The sequence below is a fragment of the Elephantulus edwardii genome, unplaced genomic scaffold (genome assembly GCF_000299155.1).
Source record: "Elephantulus edwardii isolate Elephantulus edwardi_28Jun2011 unplaced genomic scaffold, EleEdw1.0 scaffold00019, whole genome shotgun sequence".
In the NCBI taxonomy this organism is placed as follows: domain Eukaryota; kingdom Metazoa; phylum Chordata; class Mammalia; order Macroscelidea; family Macroscelididae; genus Elephantulus; species Elephantulus edwardii.
This window is the reverse complement of record NW_006399769.1, coordinates 18,914,884-18,925,700: the sequence shown is the minus strand read 5'-3', so window position 1 is coordinate 18,925,700 and position 10,817 is coordinate 18,914,884. Positions and strand designations below refer to the sequence as shown.

Below are 10,817 nucleotides of genomic sequence, written 5' to 3'. Positions count from 1 at the left end.
GTTGTCAAAAATGATTGTTAAAGGAATCATACTAGTTGAAGTTGTGGGTATTCTTGGAGCTTACTTTTTGTTTAAGAAAATGAACTCAAGCCAAGGTAATAATTTCGTGTTTTGTAGAGGGGTGTCCAGTCTGATAATATGTTCAAAGTGGCATTTTTGCAGAAGTTGTGTTTTTAGATGGAATGTATAGGCATTTTTACGGGTGCAAGCTGAAGTTAATTTTAAGACAAAGTGACTCTTTCCATTTTAAAAAAATTCCAGGTTTGTAGACTAGAAGTATTTCACACCTTCATGGATGTCACAGGGAGGAGTTAAGATAAGCCGATGTCCCTAGATTGGCTCAGTTTGGGAGCACAGATGGAAGACACTTGGCCTGCCTGTCATACTCCATTGTGTCATAAAAAGCAAGAGCTGCTGTAGCTGTGTTGGCAAAGCAACTTGCTTTTCATGTTAGCAGTGCTTTTTCTCTACTAGGGCTCTAAAAACGTGTCTTTAGGCTACTGGCACTTAATGAAGGTTTTAACATTTTATAGAGAAAATTTTATAATAGGGCCTCTGGATCTGTTGGAATTAACTGTCAATTTCCATCCTGGGGTTGTAGTAGCTACCTTGTTTCGTTAGGAAAAGGACTTTCAGTCAAGTCCTATTTAGAACTCTATGCAGAAATGTGAAGTAGACAACTGACACAGTGAGCTAGGTCCTCCTTAAAGAGCTTCACTGAACACTCTGAAATATAATATTTCAAGGTCTAGTTTCTAAGAGTATAAAAGAAAGCAAACAGCATTTAAAAGCAAATTACAGCTTGTTAGCAGTTTTCTAAATGATACATACAGTACCACCTTATTTCAAATTCCCTAACAAGGTAAAATGACTTCTATAAATACCATTAATTACATAAAGGGATTATTATCATTTCTATGTAAGAATGACATCACATAAAGGTGGCAAAAAAATTAAGCTCCGAAGTAGTCATTAAGGCTACATAGTACAAGTGTACTGAGGTTCATCTCCAAAAGAATTTATAGCTCCTAGATTATCTGGACCTTGGAACAAACTTCTAACCTCTCTCATGCGCATCCATGGTATAGACCCTAAGGCTAGTGTTAAATTATGCCTCTATGTGTAAATACAGTGAATTTCTCATCATGTATGATTTTAAGACTTTCCCCCTCCCCCTCAGATTTCAGAGAACTAATGGGCCAGAAGTATCCTGTAATCTTGGAAGGTATGTTTTTCCATTCATAAAATTAAGTACAAAACCTTTTCAGGTGGCCTGTGAATAAAGTGACCATTTCTTTCAGATCTTGAGCTGATTAAGGGCTAGGCAAGGATACAGTTTATTCACTTTAGGGTAGATCATTCTTCAAAAGTACCATTCAGCTCCTTTTTAGCTTCTGAGACCATGCAATAGCAAAAAGTCCAAGGGGGCTGGATTTTGTTGGCTCAGGACGTAAGATTTTGAGTTATGTCTCAGCTACTGATAGAATAAAAGCATTGTTTAAAATACTAAAAAACCTGAGGTTGGTCAGGCTTGCCAGCTTCTTTCTAGGAGCTCAGTTTAAGGATCGAGTGGGTACTTCACATACTTACAACAATGCTCATTTGCACTGATTGGTAGCATGATGTTAGAACCTTGAAAGACAGAAGTGTGGCCTTCTGCTTCCACAAACATTATATTCTTGGAAACCCCATGAGACAGATCTACTTGGTCCCACACAAAAAGGTCTTTGAGGAAGCCCATCTGGTAGAGCTTTTGTAAAACAATAATTTTAAAATTTATGAATTTTAACTTCTTCAGAGAAGTCTCACTGTTGTGTTAAACAGCTGTGAGATTAACAGATTTCAAAATATGTATTTACAACAGAAGAATGAACAAACTAGTTTTTAAAAAAACAAAGTAGAATGGTCCCTGGAAGTGAGGATGGCAAAACTTGCTTCCTTTTAAAAAACCATCATGGAAATATAACCAAGCCAAATGCCAACCCAAACCAGCAGGAAAGATCAATCATTAGAAGAGCATTGTATTGTATTTGGTAGGGAGTCAGTGAATATGAGAAAAAACCTCAATGAGATGGATTAACACAGCAGCTACAACAACGTACTGACATCTGAAAGGCCATGATGACTGTGCAGGACCGGGTAATGTTTCATTCTGTGACACAAGTTACACAGGTCACATATAAGTCAGGGTTAATTCTGTGGAAACAAACAACTACCAACCACAAGAGCCTACAACATTTAAAAAGAAAGGCTAAGGTTCTAACGCCAACATTTTAAAAAAATGACAGACTCTAACTTTCTGAACTCTTAGCTCCATAGCTAAACAACCCCCACCCCACGACACTTAAACTTCAAAAAATTACAGTCTTCAAAAGCTGCAGAAAAGGGGCCTAGTGTATTATGTGTTAGACTATTATACAAAATACTAGTAATTAGAACACACAAGCCACTGCATAGAAGGAAAATAAAGCCATCGCCCCTTTTGAGATTTACAGCCTTGGAAGCCTGACAGAAGGCTGCCATGAGAAAACCACTCAATTGCAGTAGTTTTTAAGGGTTCTGCAAAGTCCTTTCGAGACTTAAAAAAAAAGTGCTAATGCAGGTGTACTTTATCCAGACATGGTCTTCACAAGTACTTGCTATGTGAGTGGGACAATGATTAAGGATGACAGAAAAATAGATGCCTTCAGTTGTGGTGCTAGAGAAGAGTCTTGAACATACTATGGACTGTCAAAAAAACAAACAGGGTTGTCTTGGAGAGGGTGAAACCAAGTCTCTCCTCAAAGGCTAAGATTTTGAAACTCCTCACATACTTTGGGCACGTGGCCAAGAAGGACTGGTCCTTGGAGGACATCATGCTCAGAAGGGCAGAGGGACAGCGCAGGAAAGGAAGACCTCAAATGAGATGGACTGATACAATGACTGGGGCAATGGGGGTTATTGTGTTGGAATTAGCCTGGCTCAGGACAGGGCAGGATTCAGAGGTGCTGTACATAGGGCCACTGGCAACTCTACGGCACATAACAAACAACAATTCAGTGAAGCATCATGAGCTCTCAAGTCAATAGATCTGGAGTTGCCCCTCCCAGCCCACCTTCTCCCAGGCTGGGCATCCTTGCACAAATTGCTGGACCACACAAACCGGGAAGCTTGTTAGAGGATTAAACAACAAAATGCATGCCATACTAACAGAACAGCAACCACACTTAAACAGCCCTCACGACATGCTAAGCACTGTTTAGCACTTAACATAAATACAAAGATTACATGAATGGATATGGAAATTAATGAGTTATTTAAGTCTCTAGTCTGTCACTATTCAAAGTAAAACTCTGGGAAGGCTTCATATTCTTTCACAACAATCCTCAGGCATAGGAGCTTTTCTCTATTTTATGGACACAATGACGGAAAGAAAAACAGTATCAACTGATGGTACAGTCTATAGGGAGCTGTGACTCTAAATCTAAAGGCTATGCTCTCTGACAGTTCCAATCCACTAGCGGTCTGTGAAGAAATATGGGCAATCTCCTGTGCAACTGAGTGCCTCAGAAACTCGATGGAGGGTCAGCTGTGTATCAGTTCCGACTGGAAAGCAATGAATGAGAGAACAAGAGACCAAAGATGTCTAACAAAAGAACGTTAGTAATGATTAGTCTGTATGCAAACTAATGGTTGGAACATAAACCAGTAAAGTGTGGCTTGTGGCTGAGCTCAATACCATAACTTCTACATTGTTTTCACAACATAAATATATATAGAATTACAAAACTAGATAATTGCAATAATAATTGAGGTATTTCAATAAACAGATGCAAACTTGGACGTGCTCATTCATCTATGCTATGAAACTTAGAAGATGATGCCTGGGCAGCCAATCAGCAAGAAGAGATCCATATTTGTGGCCAAGCAAAAAAAGAAAAAAAACCAAAACAAAAAAACAAAAACAAAAACAGAACGAAGAATCTGTGAAATAATGTTTGTAAAATCACACCCCACCCCCTTGCTAAATATTATTAGAAAATATCTAGAACAATACAACGATGGAGAAGTTCCAGAAATCCAAGCCATGCCATGAAACAGGGGCATCAAGGGGCATCATTGGCGATGTCAGCTGGATCTTAGCTAAAGGAAGACAGTTTCAAAAGATGTCAACTTCACATGGTTGCACAATTTGGTGGGTGGAGGGAGGGGATAAAGAGAATGAAAAAGATCTGTCAGAGACCTGAAAGGACAGGGTAATGATGGTCATAGTCCAATGGTGATTAATTTTAGAAAACATAATGCATGGGAATGTTTGTATGAAACATAATGTGAATGAAGCTGTGTGTGAAACACAATGTACATGAATTTTGTTAATAGTAATTTTAAAAAAACGCAAAAAACTCCAACAACAAAAAAATGGATTGCTGTGTGTCTTTGAGTTGGAATCAACCCTTAACTGACCCTCTGGCGAGTGTTCAGAAGGAGTAAATCACATGTGAGGTGACTGTCCCTCCTTCTCATGTGGAGCATCTGGTGGATTTGAACTGCATGCCTTTGGAAATGTAGTGCAGTGTCTTCCAAAATTAAATTAGGAGGAAGCATATTAAATTCTTGAACATAACTTGCTGGATTCCAAACCATCTACTGTTCAAAATGTCACTTGGCAAGAAGTGAATGACAACAAGTTGCTAAATTCTGGAAACAAAATTGGAATCTAAACTCTTAAATTCTAGAAGAATATAAAAAAATTGTATTTCTAGCATTTCTGTCTACAGTACTTTTTATTTTGCTTTTTGTTACTATTCCTGATTAGACTGTACTACCGCTAGAAGAGGACCTTTTGTTAACTGCGCTGTACTGTGAGCACCTGGTAAATAGAGGTATATAGTAAAACACCCCCAAAAAAGTTTGTTCAATGACCAAGTGATTATGTAGAGGACAGAAAGATATGAGACTAAAAAATAAGGAAGAAAAGTCAACTTCAATTATATAGTTTCATTTCTTGAATATCACAAAAGATCTATGATATATATAAACCACTGCCTTGAGTCAATTCGATCTTCCAACATGTTTAAATCCTTATGAGAAGTAACTGCCTACATATTCCTGTAGACAGGCTGATGGATTCCAATCAACACCATTCTTCAGTTAGCAGCCCAATACACTATCCACGATGCCACCAGGGTGCCTTTAAAACTTGTATTACTGTTAGGTGTGGTTGAGCTGAATACAACTCACAGCCACTCTATGAAGAGCTGACGAACCCTGTTTTATCTGTGCCCTTATCATCATAATTTCTGAAACCTTTTCACAATTTTGACACAATTTCAGCCCAATGCTAAAATTGTCAATTGTCACTGTGTCAATTCATCTTGTTAGGAGTCTTCTTCCTTTCCTTTCCCGACCCTCCACTTTTCCAAGCATGATGTCCCTTTCTAAGAAAAAGCATCACCTAATCAAACGTCCAAAGTACAAAGATGAAGCTTCACTTCCAATGTGAACTCTGTCTGCACCTTTTCCAAAACACATCTGTTTGCTCTTTTGACAGTCCATGGATACTCAGTACTCTTCTCCAGTACCACAACCCAAAGGCATCAATTATTCACTGTCCAGCTTTCTGATGTGTAGCAGGTGATCAAGAAAATCATGGCCTGAAAATACACACACTTCAGTCTTCACACTGACATTATTGTTCTTCAGCATTTTGGAGAGGTTCCTGACAGTGAACTCGCCCAATGTAATATGTCTCCTGATTTCCTGTCTGTTGGTTCCCAGGTTTTGACTGTTGATCCAAGCAATTTGAAATCACTGACAGCTTAACCCTTTCTCCATCTATCATTGTGTTGACTGTTGGTTCTGTGGTGAGGATCTTTTTTCTTTATGTTGGGATGTAATCCATACCGAAGGCTGCAGTCTTTGATCTTCTGCAGCGTTTCATATCCTCCTCACTTTTAGTAAGCAAAGTGTGTCATCTCCGTAACACAGCACTGATGAATCTTCCTCCAATCCTGATGCTACATTCTTCTTCACAGAGCCTGGCTTTGCAAAGAGCTGGGCTCTAGGAAGAGGAATGTGGTGTCAGGATTGGAGGGAGACTCATCAATAACCAGCGTTATAGAAAATAAAAATTGCATTTTAAAAAATACCTGCATTATGCAGATGACACAACTGTGCTTGCTGAAAGTGAGGAGAACTTGAGTTGCAGAAGATCAAAAAATGCAGCCTTCGATATGGATTGCATCTCACTGTCAAGAAAACAGATTCTTACCACTGGACTGATAGGCAATATCATGATGGCTGGAGAAGAGATGGAAATTGTCAGTAACTTCATCTTACTTGGATCCACAATTAACACCTTAGTATCAGAAGTCAAGAGATAAGGAGACACATTGCACTTGGAAAACCTGCAGTTAGGGACCTCTCCAAATTGAGGAGTAATGCTAGTTTTAGGACTAAGGTGCACCTGATTAAGGCCATGGTCTTTCTGATCACTCGCTATGCATCTGAGAGCTGGACAATGAAGAGCAATGACAGAAGAATTAATGCCGCTGAGCTGTGGTCCTGGAGAAGAACACTGAACATTCATCCCATGGACTGCCAAAAGAACAAACAAATATGTCTTGGAGAGGGTGCAGTTGGAGTGTTCTTTGGAGCTTCACCTCACATACTTTGGGCATGTTGTTAGGAAGGGCTATTTCATGGAAAAGGACATGTTTCTTGGAAGGTGGAGGGTCAGAGAAGAAGAGGAAGACTCTTAACCAGGTGGACTGCTGCAGTGACTGCTGCAATGGTTACAGTGTGTCCGAAGTGTGAAAATGGGACAGGACAAGACAGGGTTCAGATCTGTTGTTCCTAAGGTCATTATGAGTTGTTCTCTAACAATAACATAACCTAACAAGTGTTCCTTTCAAACTCATATAGCAAATGTTAACTTATAAGTATTAAGTAGCAAGACAAAAACATGAAGAATAAAGTACTAGCGTTGCAGGAAGACTCATTAATAACCTTTGATATACACGATAACATAGCCTAGCTGGCTAAAAACAAAGAGGACCTGAAAAGCTGATGGGGAAAAAAAAAACCAAAACACTACAGTGTCAATTACACTTCAACATAAAAGAAAACAAAAATCCTCACAACTCAATCAATATGCAACATCATGATAAATGGAGAAAAAACTGAAGTTGTCAAGGATTTTATTTTACATGGAATCAGAATTTTTACACAGAAACAGCAATCAAGAAATCAAAAGATGTATTGCATTGGGAAAATCTGCTCCCAAGGACCTCTTAAAAGTTTAAAAGAACAAAGACGTCATTTTGTACTTGACTCAAGTGCTGGTATTTCTAACTACTTCATATGCCAGCAAAAAGCTTGACAATGAAAAAGGAAAACCAAGAATTACTGATGTCTTCGAATTGTGGTGCTGGCAAAGAATACTGAATATACCATGGACTACCAAAAGAAAAAAGAAATTTGCCTTTTAAGAAGTGCATTCAGAATGCTTGCTAGTGTTAGCAAATTATCAAGAGTCTTGAGAGACTTTATAGAGGGACAGAGAAAAAGACAGACCGTCATCAAGATGGATTGATGGTCAGTGGATGTCATAGTAATGGGGGAGGCTGGCACAGGACCAGGCCACGTTTTAGTCTGTTGTGCACACGGTCCTATCAATTGGAACCAACTCAATGACATCTAACAGTAAGACATGGATGCTGGTTATGCTTATCTATCTTTCTGTACACAAACAACCAATCTCTCTCTCGTGGACACAAATATACACAAAACAACAATGCTATCAAAGTATCTTACAAATAGTTTGTACCCAACAGAAAGACAAAGTAAGGGGAGGATAAAGTTCAGCTTTCTCTTTACACAGACACTGTATGTGCTATACTAACCAGCTGTCAAGTCAACTCTTAGTTCATGTGTATCAGAGTAGAAAGAACTATATGGCCCACAAGATTTCTGATGGGTATTTCAGAAGTAGATCAATCACCAGCCTTTTCTTCTAAAGACTTATCTATCTGGACTAGAACATCTAACCTTTCAGTTGGTCTCTGAGTATGTTAAATGACCAGGGACTCCAAGTGCTACAACTAGATCAAGTTATTCCTCACATTCACATACCAGAAAAGAATGTACTCACCTGTACAAAGCTGCATAGTAGCGATCTGATATTGTCTGTTGAGAATTCATAACTTGGAACAACAACATTAAAGCCTGTACACTGGTATTGAAATTGACCATATGCAACACTTTAAAAAGTGTATCCAGCTGCTCCTTCACTTTTTCATCACCAGTCTGGGAATAAGGGTATGCCCTATTTACTCCTGTCAAAAGTGCACTGAGCATTTTTGATTCAATATCTTTTTTCTTGACACAAGTCCGAAAAAAACAAAAATAAAGAGTTATTAATTTGTTGGCCAATTCACTTTGTTCATGAGAGAGAGTCATTTGATTTAAAAAGCAAATTGCATAGTACTGAGCCTTGGGGCTGATATTTGAGCGAAAAAGTAGCCTTTCTACTTCACCACACACAATTCCTTTCATATTGGGATGTTTAGAAAGTAATATTTCTAAGAGATGGGAGGCTTTTGTGGCTATTCTGTTCTGAGGATCGCCCAGTTTATTTACCACCTGCACAAGAAGAGCCTTTTCTTCTTCGGGTTTGTTACAAAGCAGCTCATGTGCCACTGTAAGAGCTCGAGTTTTTGTGGTTATTAATGAATCATGATTCAAAGATTCCAAGGTGTGCACAAATTCAGCTACTAAGTGTTTCAGCTGGTGTTCGAAATACCACAGTATCAGTCTTCTATCTCTCGAGTCTTTATTGCCACTGGACAACTCTTCTATTTTGTTGAAAGGATGCTGGCTGAAAATTCGTAGCTTTCGACTATCTGGCAAAAGGTCTGTAATGAGTAATTCTTTGAAAGTATCCAAAGCCATGAGGCACTGCTGTTTGCTGCCCTTCTTTTTAACGAGGTTCAAGAGACTTTCTACAAACTGGAGTGTATGAACAGCATCATCCTGTATAAGAAGAATCATGGCAGCCATCCTGTCACCTAGTGTCCCCGACGACACTATTGCCTTCATCCAGGTAGAAGAGCCTCCCTTTTGATTACTGGTCTTACTGGTGAATAAGTTGATTTCGTGCTCATACAACTTTTGAGCCAAGGTTTTATATTTTGATACGACATCCCGGGGCTGGGGTTCCAAAGAATATTCATTGCTATACTCTTGATCATACCATTTTCCACCAGGCTTGATTAATAATGTCGGTCTCTCAGAAAACTCAAAGATATCCTGTTGCTTGTCTTTGTTTATTTTTGGGATGGCGCTGTTGTTTCCATCAAGGTGTTCCGGTCTCTTCTTATTCTTGATATTGCTGACAGATGTCTTTTCATTTTCTGCTGCATTTTGCTCTTTATTATTTACTTTAGATGACTTTGTTTCTTTTTTGCTGGCATTTTCTTTTTTAGCTGGCTCGTCATCTTCTTCAATGAAGACCGTTTTTGCAAACTTGGTCAAATTAAGATTTTTAATAAATGCTTCCAGTTCACCTTGTTGAAGATCATCAATTGCTCCTTTTTTGCCTCCATCCACCAATTCTTCATTTTCATCCAAAGCAGCCAACATGAGGTAATCTTGCTGCATAAAAACACAAAGAAGTTATAAATATTACAAATCCAATGGTTTAGCTAAGACGTCAAAAATAAATGAGATTTTTAAAAAAAAATTTGAATTTTATTTCTCTGTAATCTGTTAAACTGGGTCATCATATAATTGTTGGCGCAAACTCCCACTCTATGCCAAAACAAACACCTGAATTAACTATGAAAGTTAAAACAATATTATTCATTTCAGCAGAGGTGAAAATCTTTCAGGGTTCCAATAAAGGAAAGGATGTGTTAATTAACCATAGTCTCACATAAAATATAAAATGTCAATTTATAACACAGTAATTGGCTGTAGTAAACCTTATAAAAGTTTCTACACACCAAGTAAGAAAATGACCAATACCCAATAAAAAGTACACAAAAGCTATGAATACATCACAATACAAAATAACATGTAAAGATAAACAAGCAAAACTAGAATGACACATCATTTTAAAAATCTGCCAGATGAACCTAATTATGACACTTGATACTGGGGTGCAGATAAGGGGAAAGGTATGTTTTCATATTTGATGACAAGCTGGATCTCTAAGGAGCTCCTAGGAGCTCAATTTACAAACTGCAATCAAAACCACAAAGTACATTTATTTTGATCTAGTAGTTCTACAAAATTAACTTACATACATTTACAGATGTGGGAAAAAATATATTTGCATTCACCATGGCATTACTGGAAATTGTAACACTAGATACAACTTTAACATCCACAGGTTATAAATATTTATGATTTATGTAGCCACAAAGCAAGTGGAACAGAGTATTTGTGTGTAAACATAAATATATATTTATTCTAAAACTTTACCTGAGAAGACTGCCAATCTTTCTCAAGCAAAGTGGCTGGAAGATTTGAACTGCTGATCTTTTAATTTTTTTAAAACATTTTAAAGTTTATATCAAGTGTAAACTTTAAAAAACTTTAAAATGTTTTTAAAAAAAATTAAAATGTGCAAGGAGTTGGAGTCAGAAAATCAAAAGGGCCGAACTCACTCGGCATATCTTAAGCTCAAGGAAATGAAGAACAAATTCAAACCTCGAGTTGCTATAATCAACGATGCTTTCGGCAGAATGTTAAATGATCCAGGAAGTATTAAAAGAAGATGGAAGGAGTATACTGAGTCACTGTATCGAAAGGAATTGGAAGACGCAGAAGAATTT

At 37.9% G+C, this 10,817-nt stretch overlaps 1 protein-coding gene across 1 annotated transcript in view; it reads right to left on the bottom strand.

Annotated features, from left to right (window-relative positions):
• Window positions 1-10,817, bottom strand: part of CEBPZ (CCAAT/enhancer binding protein (C/EBP), zeta) — a 56,833-nt gene that overhangs the window by 44,157 nt on the left and 1,859 nt on the right. Inside the window, exon 2 of the mRNA XM_006882392.1 lies at window positions 8,132-9,633. Coding sequence (XP_006882454.1) covers window positions 8,132-9,633 — 1,502 coding nt within the window. The remainder of the gene's footprint in view (window positions 1-8,131; window positions 9,634-10,817) is intronic.